Source organism: Colletotrichum phormii (genome assembly GCF_030913505.1).
Source record: "Colletotrichum phormii strain CBS 102054 chromosome Unknown BDP81scaffold_25, whole genome shotgun sequence".
In the NCBI taxonomy this organism is placed as follows: Eukaryota; Fungi; Ascomycota; class Sordariomycetes; order Glomerellales; family Glomerellaceae; genus Colletotrichum; species Colletotrichum phormii.
This window is the reverse complement of record NW_026851467.1, coordinates 270,174-287,410: the sequence shown is the minus strand read 5'-3', so window position 1 is coordinate 287,410 and position 17,237 is coordinate 270,174. Positions and strand designations below refer to the sequence as shown.

General features: G+C 52.9%; 5 protein-coding genes across 5 annotated transcripts; 3 read left to right on the top strand and 2 right to left on the bottom strand.

The window, feature by feature from the left end:
- Positions 1-730: 730 nt before the first annotated feature.
- On the bottom strand, positions 731-3,016 carry BDP81DRAFT_464751 (Cupredoxin; the record flags this gene model as incomplete). The annotated part of the gene is made up of 11 exons (XM_060594189.1): positions 731-853; positions 922-1,356; positions 1,398-1,505; positions 1,559-1,693; positions 1,753-1,896; positions 1,956-2,086; positions 2,145-2,335; positions 2,521-2,624; positions 2,677-2,716; positions 2,780-2,800; positions 2,862-3,016. The coding sequence occupies 11 exons, from the start codon at positions 3,014-3,016 to the stop codon at positions 731-733; spliced, it is 1,587 nt and encodes a 528-aa protein (XP_060440182.1).
- BDP81DRAFT_464750 (laccase TilA) lies at positions 2,970-6,234 on the top strand (the record flags this gene model as incomplete). The annotated part of the gene is made up of 7 exons (XM_060594188.1): positions 2,970-3,277; positions 4,029-4,253; positions 4,560-4,659; positions 4,777-5,017; positions 5,147-5,245; positions 5,323-6,044; positions 6,115-6,234. 7 exons carry the CDS (start codon positions 2,970-2,972, stop codon positions 6,232-6,234), a joined length of 1,815 nt encoding a protein of 604 aa, XP_060440181.1.
- A 3,389-nt stretch (positions 6,235-9,623) lies between these two features.
- Positions 9,624-10,661, top strand: BDP81DRAFT_330362 (glycosyl hydrolase; the record flags this gene model as incomplete). The annotated part of the gene is made up of 2 exons (XM_060585393.1): positions 9,624-9,978; positions 10,036-10,661. The coding sequence occupies 2 exons, from the start codon at positions 9,624-9,626 to the stop codon at positions 10,659-10,661; spliced, it is 981 nt and encodes a 326-aa protein (XP_060440180.1).
- A 1,646-nt stretch (positions 10,662-12,307) lies between these two features.
- Positions 12,308-13,916, top strand: BDP81DRAFT_330584 (general substrate transporter; the record flags this gene model as incomplete). The annotated part of the gene is made up of 2 exons (XM_060585412.1): positions 12,308-12,803; positions 12,922-13,916. 2 exons carry the CDS (start codon positions 12,308-12,310, stop codon positions 13,914-13,916), a joined length of 1,491 nt encoding a protein of 496 aa, XP_060440179.1.
- A 695-nt stretch (positions 13,917-14,611) lies between these two features.
- BDP81DRAFT_453805 (uncharacterized protein) lies at positions 14,612-16,589 on the bottom strand (the record flags this gene model as incomplete). The annotated part of the gene is made up of 4 exons (XM_060592866.1): positions 14,612-15,335; positions 15,386-15,522; positions 15,577-16,039; positions 16,114-16,589. The coding sequence occupies 4 exons, from the start codon at positions 16,587-16,589 to the stop codon at positions 14,612-14,614; spliced, it is 1,800 nt and encodes a 599-aa protein (XP_060440178.1).
- Between the last annotated feature and the right edge of the window lie 648 nt (positions 16,590-17,237).

Here is a 17,237-nt window from a genome sequence, read left to right as displayed (position 1 = left end):
TAGTTGTTCCAGCAGGGATGAACTTCAGACGACAACGGTTTCGGTCTGTTCGCTTAGAGATCCGACGAACTCTGTTGACACATGGTCAACAATAATTGAGACCAAAAAGTCTTACGCTAAATATTACACAGCTGCAAGTCACTACCTTGTTCACTAATTGTCCGTAAACAGCGCAAGCTTAATAGGTGTTTCTGTCGGAACGGCAAGGCTGATAAGGAGCAATGGGCAGGTATCGTGGGCTGGCTGGCGCCTGCCCTGGGCAAAGTGGGACAACCGGCTTAGTCATCACGGCCGGTTAAGGTGGGGCAACCACCCAGGCCGTCCCCACCTACTTCGATCGGCCCCTGCCCACAATGTAAATAGGAAGAAGAAGAACAACAGCAATTATCACGGACATCGACGTGATTGTTGCCGAAGTACACCCTCATGAGGAAATGTATCACGCCTGTGATACCAACAGTTTCTCTAGTCCAGGGCAGCCTAGAGAGATGGTCTAAAAGCGTCGGCTGCGCCGTTTCCTTCTTGTGTCTTGTTGTCTCCAATTTGATCATGTTGCCGTTTCAACTTTTGCCGATGTTTCGCACCATCCTTGCCATCCCACGTTCGGACCGGACGGCAACTCGGTGGGATCCGAAAGTAGCCAGCTTAGACCTGCAATGGAAAGTGACCAACAAGACGATACAAGCGACAGACTTTGCGTTTCTTCGATCTCCAAGCATTCAGGCATACTCTAGCCGAATACACTATCGTTCTTCGGTTCGAATTCCACATGTGGGCGGTTGATGGCCGATTCGGGAAACTCTGCAGGGTCACTGCTCAGGATACCCTCCATGATCGGCGCAGACATGCCCAGCTAAGGTTCACGATTTTGTCAGTCTGGATGTTAACACGAACAGTGATGCAGGAGTAGAGACTACTTACCGCAAAGTATCTAAGCTTCACAGCATGAATCATAGTAGCGGCCTTTGCCGTCACCTTGAATCGTAAGACGCTCCATCCAAGAGGAGGGAGGTCATGGACTGTTACGAGGGCAGGGTACTTGAGGTTGAGGTTGTTGGATAGGAGGTTACCACCTACGAGAGCCTCTTCCACGCTCTTGTGCGAGAACCTCGCGTTCGGCTGTGCGCCGAGTAACCAGGCAGGATCTGCATGCTTGTAGAGTGGTACCGTGTCGTTCAGGTTGTTCTCGATGATGAGATCAACGACGGAGCCCAGTGGGATACCTTCAATGATGGGCTTGCCAAGAGATTCCTGGGAACCAGACTCGTTGGCTCCCTGGAATAGAAGAGTCATCAAAGACGAGCGGAATAGCTGCCAAGGCTTCTCATTGAGGTAAAACTCTGGCACATGAGCCTCCTTGGGCGATGCTTGAGAACCGGCAGCGAGATGGAACGGACAGCCTTGCAGCCCTGGTTTGTAGAACCATCAGGCAAAACACAAACGTCGTCGACTGAAGCTGGCTGTGGAACCTTCATCGGCTCACCGTAGATAGGTCTGCGGCTAGCCTAATACGTCCGCCGAGTCAGCTTGTACTTGGGTTGTTGAACGGTAGACTTACTGGGTATCTCAAAATTGAGTAGGCTTGCAGGTTCTGCATCTGGCTTGTGGACGAGATACGCATGGCGTAGTCTCCGGGCTCTGCCTCGAGTCTCACCAGAACGGTAAGCCTTCCAGCGCTAGGTACGTAAACAACCTATCATATGTTGTAAGCTTTTTGCGCATGGATTGTCGAAGTCATGTGTTATTACTTACATCGGCTTCTTCGGGAATTACAAAGCCACCGTTGTTCGCAACTACAGTCAGCTTGTGGTTGTCGATGGAAACCATGACGGAATGCTCGAAGCCAATGTTGATCAAGTTCAACATGATGTAAGCTCTGCCTTCCGTTCCAATGATCTTGAACTATAATCAGCATCATCATGGCTGGCGTGTTGTGATATTCAGACACTACGAACCTCATAATCCGCTTCACTTGGAGTACATGATTCTTCGGGGAGACCAGGTGGTTGGATGCAACCTGTCTCATCGAGGCGAAGTCCGTCCAGTTGCTCGTATCCCGGTTGGCGGCAGTGCACACGGCCCTTACCTTCAAGGCACGGCCCAAGTTAGTGATGAAAAGCTGTGATGGGAGTTGACTTGCTCACCATTGACGAGAATTGAATCATAGCAATAGAATTCTGACCCTTCAGCGCGCATGCGAAGCACTTTCCAGCCAGTGTCTCGATGTTGGTGGTTCTTGATGGCGAGATGCCGCACCTGCTTCTCGGTCTCCATAATATTTCGTAGCTCGATGTCATCTTCGGTGATGAGACGGTAGGGACGAAGTCGAGATGGGCTTGGCGCTACATAGACCATACCATACAAGCCCTAGTGTTCAATGTCAGGTCGAGGTAAGATGATGTTTTTGCGGAGAGTTCGCCTGAAAAGGAAAACAGAAAAGGGGAAAGAGAGCACGTGAAGAACAGAAGAAACATGAAGCAGCCGGGAGATCGAGTGTGCGACGTAGGAAGAGGCGTGGACCTATCAGCAGACGCCGCAGTTGTGTGCTCAGCGTACCAGTTGAGGCCCCAAGAGCCATTCGTGTCAATTACGCTTGTGAAGTTGCCACGGGGAAGAATAAGATACTATCATGTTTATGTAAGCTTTGTCCATGTGAGCCAGTGAGTTTGGTCGAACCTGCGATATTCCAGCGGTGCCGTCGTTCCAGCTTCCGGTTCTATGAAGGAATGAGTTGGTTGCTGTGACCAGACAGCATTGTTGGAGATGCCTTCACACTTACGCCTTGTGCCCAATGCCAGACCTATTCGGATGATTCAATATCAGATCAGAGAATGGCGCGAAGCTTGGGGAGTTATGCTAACCAGTGAATGGAAGACTGAGCATAGACGTCGCTCTTGACTGTCAATGCGACGAGATCACCCTCCTCAGCGTACAGCGTGGGACAAGGTGTCTGTCCGTTGCAAACAAACATGAATCTCCATCGACCACCGTCTAATTCCATGCCAGTTAGTGCCATAGGGCTGCTAGTAAGCCTGGCTCAAACCTGGGTTCATCCATCTCAATCCGGACTGAAGCGTGTACTCTCTCGTGAGTCTGTCTTGTTCACTGGGGGGTTGGTGGCGGCCCCAGCTATCGAGCAGCCCGCTGAGCGGGTACCCGTTTCTCCACGGTCCAGTAAGAGCAAGGAGAAACAGCGTGGACAGGCCAGAGATCCAAATGCTCCGAGTGTAACGGTTCTTCGACTTCCCTCGAGAAACGCCGAGTTGTGCTGGCTCAAGTAAGTGTTGTTTTGACTCCATTTTCGCGTTGGCCTTGGAGATTTCTAACTCGCGGGACTTGAGAGAAGGCAAAGGGGGTTTGGCCTGGGCAACTCGACAATAACAACCACGTGGACCATGGCGGCCGCGGACTTAGGATACAACATTTCATGGGGTTCTTCCCGCCCTGAGTCAGATTCGTAATCCGGTAGTCAGTTTTCTGACTACTAATCGCCCCTTCGAGAACGCTAGGTCTTGCCGTTGTCCTTCGGACCGCGAGTTTGCAACGTTGTAGCTTTTCCGAAGGTGTTGTGGCAAAGGGGCACGACCCTGTTTCGTAGAGCATTGCATTGATCATGATTCGGCACTTTGAGGTCTGCCAGGGGTTTGCAACCGATTTGTATGGAGCCTCACGATAATTGGGAGGTTCGACCGAGCGTAGGGGCCTCGAAGAACGGGGCAGATATGCTGCTTGAACTCTAAAGTGACACTCCGCCTGCACTCCGTAAACTCCAACCGATTGGAAGCATGTCGAACAGGTTTCCTTTGCGTTAGGTTGCGGGAGAGCGGGTTGGTACCCCTGACTCGGTAAATTCTAACGGTTGCATCGGATAGTTGTAGGGATACCTGGACGACAGAAGTCCGACCCGTGAAGAACGCCGTAAAAGAGGTCAATTTGGGCACCGTAAAGAGGAGTGCCGGGTAGTCTTTTGAGCGATTTCCTCTGCTTCTCTTCGGGCCAGGAAGACAGTCATGGCAGCTCTTACGAAGTGCGAAGTGCGCAATCTTGTCTTTGCTCGCCGGCGTGAGCCTGGCAGCTCAGACGAGACGGTATAGTTTTACCATCACGAACAAATGGGACGTTGGAGATGGACATGGCCGACCTGTCTTTGCTATCAACAATGAGACACCAGGGCCCCTCATCGAAGCGGAAGAAGGCGACGAAGTCGAGGTCTTCTTGGACAACCAGCTGGCCTTTGAAACGACCATGCACTGGTATGTGTTCCCCATTCAATCCACAATTGTGATCTCTCATCCTACCTAGACTTACACACAAACAGGCATGGCATTTTTTGGAACTGAACGGACCCTGGGGATTAGATACTAAACTCCACTGCTCTAGGCACGAGAAGAAAAGTGTACATTATAGACTGCCTGACTTGTCGTACGCTATAATGGCGGCACGGCACATCATATGCCCAAAGGGCGCTCTGGTTGATCGGAGCTTAGTTACATAGATAGCTGGGCACCTGTCCCTGATGATGTAAAACACCACTACTACTACTACTACTACTACAACAGGCATGGCATCTACCAAATCGACCGACCCAGGAATGACGGAGTCCTCGGCGTAACACAACACTCCATTCAACCTCGAGATACCTACACATACCGCTTTACAGTTCAGCAACAATACGGGAGCTAATTCTATCATGGCCACTTTGGACCTGCGTTTGCCGATGGCATGCGAGGGCCAATATGGATCGCACCTGCTGCTTGGAGGCCAAGACCTTACGAGCTGATATCATCATCGCCAGTTGATATTGAGGGCATGAAGCGAGCTGAGAAACATCCAAAGCATGTTGTCATCAGCGATTGGAATGCCGAACCCATGGACATCTTGCTGATCATGTACTGGGATACTGGCATTGTTCCGTGGTGTAGTAACTCAATCGTTCTCAATGGCAAGGGAAGGACAGTGTGCAATCCAAGAGAACTGATTGATGCGGTGGGAGGTCCAGGAAGAAACTCTCTTGGTTGTTCACCTCAAAATGGCCAGAAAGAATACGCAAACGAACAGACTTGCCAGGCGACCTTTGCTGATCTGGAGATATTTGAAGCTGAGAGCGGCGAAGAATGAATCTGGATCAACTTTATCCATTCTGGAGCGCACCATGAGCTGCAAATCAGCGTGGACGAGCATGAGTTCTACGTTATTGCTGCTGATAGAGAGTTTGTTCGCCCTCAGAAGGTCCATGCTGCCAATTGTAACCTTGGAGAGCGCATCAGGGGAGGAAGACACTCGATTGACAATCGCGTTGCATCACAACGGACTGCTAACAAGACTTACGTAGCATTCTTATACGTCTCGATCAGAAGCCTGGGGACTACGCCATCAGATTGACATCGCTCCGTCCAGAGCAAGTCATTCAGGGCTTCGAAATCCTTCGTTATCCTGACCAAGGCAGCGAAGTGAAGCAGGAGGTCCCCAACACAAAGTCTTGGGTTCATCTCAACGGAACTCTTATCTCGTCATCATCCGTAGCCATGGGTGAGACCAAGCTTGCACCCTATCCTGCACGACCTCCTCCACCAAAGGCAGACAACACCGTGAGATTCTTCGTCAACATGACGGGCCCTAGCAGCTGGGCATTGAACATCGGTCCTCACCAGGCTTTCCGTCAGCAGCTTCCACCCTTGCTATGGGATGAGGAATCACGTGGCGAGACAACCTACGGAGACAACACCCAAGGTGGTGCGCTCCAGAACGGCACCGTCGTGGACGTCATCTTCGAGAACGGTGCCAACGTCACATCTCAACATCCATTCCACAAGCACAACAACAAAGCTTTCGTCATCGGCACTGGTACTGGTGGGTTCCCGTGGCCAACAGTCGAGGATGCAATTCGCGAGGGTGGCATGGCGAAGCACTTCAACCTTGTCAATCCACCCAATCGAGACGGTTGCAGGCTCGGAAATAGAACCGGAGACTGGTCAGTAATTCGATACGAGATTGCTTTCCCTGCCGCCAGCATGCTTCATTGCCATATGATTCATCATTTTGCAGTAAGGCAACGACGTTCAATCAAGCCCTCTTGCAGATTGCGAACCACCGATGTAACTAACCTTATTTTAGGCTGGGCAGCAGGTTATGCTACTTGAGGGGGTCGAATCCATGGCCCAAATCCCCGCAGAAATGAAAGACAGAGTACATTCAGACTTCCCACCACCACTTCTGTACGGCCCATTGGACTGATTACACTTTTGCTGCCTAAAAACCCTCGTGTCAACCATGCAGATGCCACCTTCTTTCTGCGCTCAGACGGGTTGTTTGGGCGAAGATTTCATCGCGCTTGACAGGGACAACAAGCAGGCTGGGTTTTGCTTGGTTGATTGCCGCGGCATCCGAGGGGAAAGACCTCAAGCGCGATTTAAAGTTTGTGTCGAGACAGGCCATGGAACATCACAATGAAAACGGAATCCATTTTCCATTTTCCATTTTTTACTGTCATACCTTGCTCTGACTGATCAGACCAGTCAGTAACAAAGTACATGCAAGAATGAGTCCACTGAGAATGGGAGTCGCTGGAAGGCTGAGCCCACGTGCTGCAGTTGACAGTCATTTCTTGGTACAAACAAGTATCATCAGGATAACTTCCTATTCCTCAAAGGGCACACTGCTCCGACGGCGTTGCCGGGAAGACCAAGAATGGTGAGCCCGGGAGCCGAGGTCCGAATCATTTACCAGACCCTTGCGCTTCAAAGTGATCACTGACCAAGATCCAAGGGTGACTGATGCATATGCTTTGCACACTTTTGTTAGATAATCAAGCTTTTTCGATTGCTGACATGTTCACCATGCGTTTTCGTACTCTGTACATGAACCTTTGGCCAAAGGCGATGCACGCTTTGGCACTTCTCTGTGCCTTTTGGTATACACGCAAGACGTCTTCTCGTTCCCCAGGACTCATGAAAGTTGTTTTTGCAGCAACAGACGGGTCTTGTGTCGTCCCTGTTAGAGCATCTGCATTTCTGTTCTCTGTCTTTAGGCCTTCCTTGTGTCTCAGAGAACCTGCGCGTCGAAGAGACCCCCTCATTTTGCTAAAGATATCGGTGGTTGAGCTTCGCCTGCTGCCAGCCCATGATCCCTGAGTGAATGAAGTCCGAGCCGTGCTAGGCAAGTCGTATGGTTCTGAGAAGGTTCCAGTCGCCGAGCTCCTTCTGCTCCGCCTACTTGATTCTGAGTACGAAATCTGCTCGGCATGAATCATCAAGTCTTCGTATCGCAGAGAGGGAATATCGGGGGCATCGCGGCTCGGCCTCGCTTCGCGAGGGGTAAAAGAAAAGAGTGATACCGAACGCGAAGGGTAAACTGATACTGATTGAGCATCACAATAGTCGTCAATTATCCCCTCCACATCAGTTTCGTGAGAGATGACTTCTTCCTCTGAGATTCTAGGAGCCAACTCAGAGCAAGCGTCGAATTCGAAGCGGCGGCGTAGTCTCAACTGAGGCTCTGTATGTCGAAGCAGAGCATTGCCGAGGGGTGTCACTTTCTTGGAAAAGCGGCCGAGGGATATCGCAGAGTGTACATATGCAGCTTGATACGGATTGTCGGGTCGATGGGCTGCTTGGAAGGCTGGTGCTGGCGTCAGATACCACAGAGCATTCGATAGCACCTAGCCTGTCGTCGATTTCATTGAAACGAAGCTTGAAACGATTCGACTTCGTGAGAATGATCTTGAGAGCTTCTTGATTGGCGTGCGGATATGTCATAGTGTTTGATGGAATGGCCAGTAAGTCTTAGTAGGATTCGTTGAGTTTCGCCCAAGTTCATAATCCGGGAAGATGCCAATTATTAACTTTTATGATGAGATTGAAAATACAGCATGACATAATACTCTTCAAATCTTCCTCCCGCAGTCATCGACGAATGTGTTTGATCGTTGATCTACCGCCGACAACAAAGGACCGCTTCCATACAAGTCGTAGACTCGTAGATCCCCCAACGCCAAGAGACCAATGAGAACCTCGAGTGACGACACCAGCAATCCTACTATTCCGAAACCCATCAGATTTTCAAAAGGCGCACCCAAACCAGGGATTCAAGCAATACTCACATGCTGAAGGGTTTTTATGTGATGTCATGGGAGACGGGAGCGGAAGCTCGCTTGCTGCGAGTTTCCTATCATTACCAGAGCTTGGGGCAATAATCGCGCCTTGAGGGAGTCTTGTTGATCAATGTCTCAGATCTAATTCCTTCCCATGTGGCTTAGCGTGTGAGCTCACCAATTCCATGCAGTCACCACGAGACTCCGGCCCTAGCCGACTGCAAGGTCCGATTCCAGGGCTGAGACCGAGATTGAAGAATCGAATGCTGCGCATGTCAAACACGGAGCAGAATCAATAACTTGGGCTCATCGGTAAATTCTAGTTATACGGGAAAGGCACCGTAACGGACGTGAAGGCAATGATGACCAGGTCCTATCTGACTAAGTACCTTGTTTAAGAGATTAAATTGTGCGGTCAGCAGCGGACCCATGCAATATCACCACAGCCTATTGTATTAATGCACAGAGAGACTGATTGTATCAATGGTGTCATTTTCACAAATCGTGCCCTGGTGATTGTCTGGCGTTCGAGCTGGTGAATATTCAAGGTACTTTACTCAATGACTTGAATATGATCTCCATCATGGTTCGCCCAGGGAAGATGAGGACGTCAATGCAATGTGAGAAAAGAGTGATCGAGTGTTGAGTTATCTGAGCAAATGCACTCTTGTGGAAGGTTGCGTGCAACATGGTGTTACTGACAACTCTATGGATCTGATTGGAGGCTAGCCGTACATCACTTCAGTCAAATTACACTGCTTCAACCTTAGGCTGGTCTGACGCTGATATCTCCGGCTCTCAGAATACGGGTCAACAACAATGTCGTGGGAGATGCTAGGATTCTCGCAGGCCTCCTAGGTGACAATGACCGGACGAACCCCACAGATTAAAGTAACAACGGTGGCACCAACCCCCGGACACGATGGCCCAAGTGAGAGAAACTGGAGAAACTGGAGAGAGAGGAGAGAAATCTTGGCTCGTCTGCTAGTGCGAGCTTTCGTTCACTACCCCGCCATCTCCGCCGGCCGTTGCTCTCTGTTCTTTTCGCGCGCCAATCCGGTATGACCTCTCTCGAGCAAGGTACCGGTAGTCAACGTCGACATCGGGTGCCCTCGCCCGTTAGCTGGTCTTGGCCTCTCCGCAGTTTGAGTATTGTCTTGCCCGAACCGAGCACCGAGATGGAATGATTGATGGGGTTTACTTTGGGTTGCTGCCGGATCGTCCCTGGCTGTTTCTCTTGACTCGAGCATCTTTCGACATTGTGGCAGAAAGCGCTCCAGTTACAATCGAGCATCTTGTCTTGACAGCATCCACTGGGGGGGGGCACCATGCCACCAATATGTCTTCCCGCGTGGATCTACCCCAGGAACGCTCGGGAAAGTGATGATGTCGGCAGTCTCGCTGCGACCTCATATCCGTCAATGTCACGGCTTCAGGGACTATATAGACGCGTGAAGCTCCCCATTGGAAGGCATCATGTAGCATCCTGAAGCAAGGCACCATCTTCCAGTCAGGACCAGCAACGGAACACACAATGTTGTTCTCTAAGATCGTCTCCGCCTCACTGGGGCTCTTCAGCCTCCTCGGCTCGGCGGCCGCTTACACCAACCCCATCCGCAATCCCGGAGGCGGTGATCCTCAGATCTCGTGGTTCGATGGGTACTACTACTTCATCTCGACCGAGTGGACCAACCTACAGCTCGCGCGTGCCACGACGATTGAAGGGCTGAAGACGGCCACGCCCAAGGTCATCTATTCCGACTCGAACCCGACGCGATGCTGCAGCGTCTGGGCCCCCGAGATCCACTACTTTGACGGTAGATGGTACCTCTACTACACCGCCGGTAACGACGGTAACTTGGATGGCCAGAGGATGCATGTCTTGCAGGGTAAGTACAGTGCCGTGTAGTCACCATAAGGAACATATGCTTACAATCGAACTCTAGGCGGCGCCTCTCCTTGGGATGACTGGTCCTACGCGGGCCGTGTCACCGACGACTGGTCCCTCGACGGTACCGCCGTCCGCTTCAACGACTGGGGCAACTACTTTGTCTACTCGTGCATGACAGGCGTCCCGAACCAGTCCGCCTGCGTCCGCAAGCTCAACGACGACTACATCTCCGCCTCGCCCAACATCACCATCATCTCCCAGCCCGACCAACCCTGGGAGCAGAGCGAGGTCCCCGTCCAGGAAGGCTTCTACGGCCTCTACTTTGGCGGCAAGACGTACATCGCCTACTCGGCCAACTACTGCTGGACGCCCGACTACTGCGTCGCCCTGCTTGAGTGGGACGGCGTCACGGACCCGTCCTCCCCCTCGGCCTGGACAAAGAGCAACGGGTGCCAGCTGACGGCGACCAACGGCAACTTTGGTACGGGCCACAACAGCTTCTTCCGCAGCCCCGACGAGACGGAGACGTACATCACCTTCCACGCCACGGCGAATGCCAACGGCGCCTGTGACGACAGCCGCTATGTCATGGTCCAGCCCATCACCGCCAACGCGGACGGCACGCCCAACTTTGGCGTCCCGCAAGCTTCGACTTACGAGTGGGCCGAGCCTAGCGCGTAGAAACGTTGCGAGCTGGAGGGGGGGGGGGGGAAGACGGGGAAACGCGAGCTGGGAAACCCGCGAGGCTAGGATGTAGCTGTGAGGATAGTTGGGCGGATTGTCCCGGTTCGGCTGTATATATAACCCGCCTACCTCAAGCTAGTTACATGAATCAACGATTTGACGAGTAGAACATGGAGCTGCCCGAACTTGAAGCTATGACAAGAGTCATGCTCCCCAACTCTGATTACCAATCCAATGGGCGAGTATTGCATTTTTCGCCTATTTCGGGACATGATGGTCTGTGTTGAAGCAGCGACAGCGAAGCTCTCCCCCCCCTCCATCTTTGAGGAAAAGCCCGGAACCAAGTGCGTCATCGTCTGTTCTTTCGCCCGAGTCCATGCGTCCGAAAAAGGCAGCCTTTTTGACAAGGAAACATCAATGTTTTAGTACAATGTTTTAGTGTGAAAAGACCACATGGAGGACAGGGTAGAGTTCTGGGCAATACTGGGCGAGCCGGGGTAACGAGACAGGGTGCGGCATGCCAGCGACGGCCCAAAGTATTTGACAATCCATCCATCCCCGGGGGCAGCGGGCGGATGGGAAGCAGGTTGGGTTGGGCTGGCTCAGCCCCAAACATTGTGAGCCGGAAAGTAGTCCATACCTTGGCTACCAGAACCTTGGAACGCAACGTCGGGAAGACATGTGAGTTTATAAAGGTTAGGAAACACGGAACACAATAGAGATGGACAGGCTGACGGAGGACGGGAGACAGGAGACGGGGTGTGTGTTGGAAAAGCATATGATAATCATCGCAAGATTTACGTTTTGGTGACGGTTTCAAGCGGCGGGGAGCCGGGGCGGGAAGTACAGGAAACAGACTTGCGTTGCGCGTCTTCGTTTGTGCGGTTGCAGGAATATCGGCCGCTGGGCTTTCTAGAGGAGAGAAGAAAAGGCACCGGGAACTCTAACCTTGTCCTGCTACAGAGTGCGCGTAGAAGGAAGCATGGAGCAAGAGTGAAGCAGAACGGAAGCAAAAGCTCGCAGCTCTCTCAACGGCCGTCGGTTCAACGTTGTACTATGTTGGGAAATCCTATCGCGAAAAGTTTCACACCTCACCCTCTATCCGTCTCTCTCTCTCTCTCTCTCTCTCTCTCTCTCTCTCTCTCTCTCTCTCCTTGCCCCCCTACCTCTCTACTGCCCTCCCTTTTCGTTCTTCTCAAGGGAGTAAAAGACTGGACGACTTACGCAATAAGCTCCCGCCCGCCACTTCCCGCCGTCATTCACCTACCTTATAGCTGGGAGGTTGCGTTCCGAACATGCCCAGCTATCGCACAGGCCTTTCTAGAAATGCATCCGAATTCTCATACGTCTTTCTACGTCTACTTTCCTCTTGGTTCTTTCTCTCTCCTTTCACCTCTTTCTTTGCTTGTTCGTGGGGAAGAGTAGACAAGACAAGCCGTTGCCAAGATACGACGTTGGCAACTTGAGCCGTTTGTATGATACAAACCAACTCACTTACAACGCTTCGCCCCCCATCCACACAAGCTATCCATTTCAGGGAATCGGTTACATCGAGACCAACTGACAACACACCAACTCCTCTCTAGACGTGAGGCATTGTGTTACCTCCTCTACTACTACCACCCATATAGTCCCGCGCTACTATGGGCCGCCATGTAACCCTCTGGTCAGCCGCATTCCTGGCCACGGGCGGCTTCCTCTTCGGCTTCGACTCGGGCATCATCACCTCCACAATCGCCCTCCAAACCTTCAAATCCTACTTCAACCCCTCCGATGCCGTCGCCGCCGGCATCGTCTCCGCCTTCCAAGGCGGCGCCATCCTCGGCACAATCATCAACATGATTTGCTCCGACTGGCTCGGCCGCCGCAACACCGTGTTCCTCGGCTCGCTCATCTCCATCATGGGCTCCGCGCTGCAGGCCGGGTCAGAGAACCTCGTCGCTCTTATTGTCGGGCGGTTCGTTGGCGGGACTGCGGTCGGTATGCTGACGTCTACGATTCCAATGTACGCCTCGGAACTCGCGCAGGCGAGACATCGTGGGAAATTGTCGGGTCTACTACAATGGATGCTTAGTTGGGGGTTCCTGGTTGCGCAGTGGTTGGGGTATGGGTGTTCATTTGTGACGAATGATTTCTCATGTGAGCCTTTTCTTCCTTGGTTCTTTTCTCTTCCTATACCTCTCTCTCTACCTCAAGCTTCAGCTTGTTGAACCCGTTTGGTGAACTACCAGGGCGTATGAGGCTAACATACCAAAAGGGCGCTTCCCACTAGCCTTCCAATGCATCCCCGGCATAGTCATCGCAACAGGAATCTACTTCCTCGAAGAATCCCCCCGCTGGCTCGTCGAAAAGGGCCGCTACGCCGAAGCCCGCCTCAGCCTAGACAAACTCCGCGTCGGCGTCGACGAAAAGGCCGTCGACGTAGAATACAACGAGATCCGCCACGCCGTCCGCACCCAATCCGCCCTCCGCGAGAACGGCAACCTCTGGAAAGCCATCATCACCAAGCCCTCCTGGCGGAAACGTCTCCTCCTGGGCTGCGGCGTCCAGGCTTTCTCCCCGCTCTCTGGTATTAATGTAATCAACTACTTCGGTCCCCGAATCTACGAGCTCCTAGGTATCGGAACTCAGACCTCCCTCATGATAATCGGCATCAACGGCGCGTTGGGCATCATATACAACACAGTCGGTCTCTGGATGCTCGATCGCATCGGCCGCGTAAGACCGCTCATCGCCTCCGCCGTGGGGCTAGCAGCCGCACTCCTAGTCAACGCCGTCCAATTCCAGTACCTAGACCGCTCCAACGCAGACCAACTACGCAGCATGGTCGCTATGAACTTTGTCTTTGGCTTCTTCTTCACACCCTTGGGGATCATATCCTGGGTCTACCCAGCCGAGATCTTCCCCCTCGAGATCCGCGCCCTCGGCAACGCGCTCACGACGTTTACCAACTGGACCATCAACCTTATCCTCGTCTCCTTTTCGCCGCAGGCTCTCACGGCCGTCGGGTTCAAGTTCTTTTACGTATTTTTCGTGTTCAACGTCATAGCGGCGCTGTGTTACTACTTCTTTTACCCCGAGACGTCGGGCCGCACGCTCGAGCAGATGGATGAGCTGTTTGGCGATTATGTGCCAATGTCGGAGCAGAGTGCTCTGGGAACTGTCATCACCGGGACGGACAGCTCAAGAGTAAAAGGTGGCACGTATGGCTCGTTTGCAGTACACGAGCGCGTATCCTCGACTGCGGTGTAAAGCGGTATCGAGAGCTGTCAGATGACAGATGTTGTTGTTTTGTCAATCGTTCACAACTCGGCCAGGGGTAATGCAATAGAATGGGCTTGTAAGTGGATATAGACCATAGCTACACTTAGTCAGAACATTCGTTATTGCAATAAGCCTTTGAGAACAATCTCATTCGAGAAACTAGCTTACAGGTGAACGGAAATAGATGAAAAATCTGGTTCGCTTACACTAAGAGTAGGTCGGCAAGTGACTAAACTCGGGTACACAAGAACAGCTGAACAATTACAAGGTTTGCATTACTAGTTATATAAACAGCCATCAAGCGTGAACTCGTCGCCAGCGGTACAATATGAATGCCAAGGACAACAAACTCGCCATGAAGTCATGACCAAAGCCACACCGAAACGTACAGGGCTCATTTACAAAAGCACCATGCTCTCATTCACACTCGCTCCCGTGGAATTTGACAACAACGAGGGCGCTCACCAGCTACCAGGCCAATCCTCAATGTCGAGTTCCTCCTCAATTGTGCTTAGATTGCTCGAGGTCGTTGAAGGTGACAGATCGGACGGAGGCGTGGTGTCCGATTCATGACCGAACATCATCGTCTCATTTAGCATCTGAAGGGCTGTTCGATCTTCCACATCCAGGGAGTCGTAAAACGTGCGCAGCTCCTTCAGCAGCGCAGAATCGCTCGCCGCACTCTAGTCGGTCTTCTCCAACAGTGCCTCGTCCTCGGACTCGTCTTCGATGCTCCAGTCCTTGAAGCCCTCGCCCCGGACCCAGCTGATACCCTTTCTCCAGCTGCCCTCCTTAACAGCCCTCGCGTCTCTTTCGTAGACGACACCAGTCAGCATCAGCGCCATGATAAAGACCCACACGTCTCCGCCCTTCATGGCCTTCCACCACCTCCTCTTCACGCCGACCTTCCACAGCGAGTCGACGCTCACGCGAGCCGAGTACAAAAAGACACCGCGTCCGCTCTTGCGCTCAACCCACGCCCACAGACCGGCGACGAAGCCTCCAAAGAAGAATCTCTGGGTCGGCAGGAATGTGCGAGGGAACCACTGTTGGAAGAAGCAGATGCTGGCCCAAGCAGTGGAGATGGCGCCGGTCAAGAAGGTGCTCATGCGGAGCGACTTGGCGATGACGCGCTGCAATGTTGTGACAGGAGCATTGTACAGCGAGCGGAACCGTGGGACAAAGGTCATGACGGAGTAAATGACCAGGAAGAACTTTGTGAGGCCGGGGAATGAACCGAGCCAAAAGTTGAGGTAGGTCCGTAGACAGGATGGGTCGGATGGATGAAGAGTGGCACATGATAGCGAAGTGATGATGGGATGTGCTGATGAAGTAAGAGGAGCAACAGCGCTGAGTGTTGGCGGCAGTGTCTCCTTGTTGGGGAAGAGAGTTGGTGATACAAAGGGTCTGCTGTTGTTAGAAAAGGGGTGATTATTGGAGGATTGCGGGAGACTCACGGCCAGTTCAGCTTTGCCATCTGGGCAAGGTTGTCGACAATCTCCATGGCCTTGGGCCACTTGAGATGAGATGGGTAGTCGTTTGGCCTGGCGTGAATGTATGCTGTTGAGTTTTTGAAAATGAAGTTTCCGTATGACTGGTCAGATGTTAGTCTTCTGCAATTCAACCCTTGTTTGCTAGCATCTCTTACCTCGGGGAAGCAGTCCCGGTCAAAGACAACAGCATGAAGCAGCTGTCCAAAGGCAAAAGGTTGGATGAGCCAGCTGCCCCACCACCAAGGCCTCTCCCTCTTGATCTTTCCGCCGTTCTTGAAGCCCCAAATCATACCCTCCTCTTCACACAGGTTCCAGCCGAACTCGAGCGCTCTGAACAAGGTGTAAATGGCAATGGTAACGCGCAGCTGCTGGGCGGGGTACACGCCGAGGAATGCACCAGCGAGAGACGCGCCAATGGCCGGAGCGAAGGGCGACGTCAAGGTCGCAGTTGTGCGCGGGTTACGCTGGCGGAAGGGTGCCGCTGACGGGTCGAGGAGGTGCGCTCGTAGGCGGGTGAGGAATCGGAAGAGGATGCGGTAGAGAAGAAGGATTGCCGAAAGAGAGAGGGAGAGTCGGAGGGTGGGCGACTTGTGGAGGGGCTGCTTTTTGGCATTGGGACTGGAAGTGCGCAAGGCACGTACGTCAGCATACGGTCTTTCTCGCATGTATGGTTGAGCAGAGCAGCAACTTACTCTGGCTTTCCGCCTAGAAATTTGGTCGAGATAAGAGCCCAACCCTTCAAGGCCATGGCTGTTCCCACGAAGACGCGGAGCGAATGACGCACGGCGCGAGCATTGTAATCGTCGACAGCCCTCCCGGCACCAGCCCCAGCACCAGTACCAGCGGGAGCAGCGGCAACGGCATTGCCTTGCCTTGCGGCGGCAGCCTTCTCACCATCGACGATGCGCTCGACAGCAGTGACGCTCGGCGCAGCTCTCTTTAGCAGCCGCGAGCGCGACAGGACGTACTTGTGTAGGGTCGCATACTCCTTGGCGGAGATTGTGTATCGCAGGGTGTTTCGGAGGATGGGATCGGTGATGCTATTGCGTGAGGGTGGTGGGCGAGACGAGGGACCGCCTGCCGAGGGTCGGGGGCTCGAGGTTTGCGCGGGACGGGAGGCTGCGGCCGGGCCTGGCCGCGACGACGAGGTCGCGGCAGAGGCCATCATCGCGAGATGGGATGGTGGTGATGAATGAGGGCGATGAGATGTCGGGGAGAGATGGGCGGCGCCAAAAGAAGATTGACTCGGGTACTGGGTTCGAAGTCGTCAACGGGAGGTAGTTTGTTGTAATATCGTAGTCGTAGTGGTGTATGCTTGTGTGTGGTGTGTGTCCCTCGGTGGTTGGTGGTTGGAAATGTGCTTGGTCCGAACTGGAGTAGCTCTTGGTTAGCACCTGCCAATGCCGAAACCTTGGATTAGACTGCCAATCGCCCGAGTGCGTGTGCACGGCGATGGCTTCAATGACGAACCTACTGTGGTCGAGATACCAGAGATAAAGGGGATGGGTTGCGCGTGTGAGTCGTGGAAGACGCAATTAAGTTGGAACAGCGACTGCTGAAGGTGAGGCGAGAAAGAAGCAAGAGGAAGTTAAAATGGTGTAGAGCGTAGAAAGACAAAAAGCAAAGAAAAAAGCAAGACCCAAGTGGTTGCTGCCGGGCGTGGTGGTTGTGATGGGAGGAAGGAATGCAGAACTGAGAAACAGTACCGAACGGACTGGACGGAGCAACCTGGAACCCCTCGAGCCAAGGTCCCACGGTCCAAGGTCCCAAGGTTCCGTCCGGGGGGGGGGGGGGGCCGTCCAGAAAGTGTCACGGG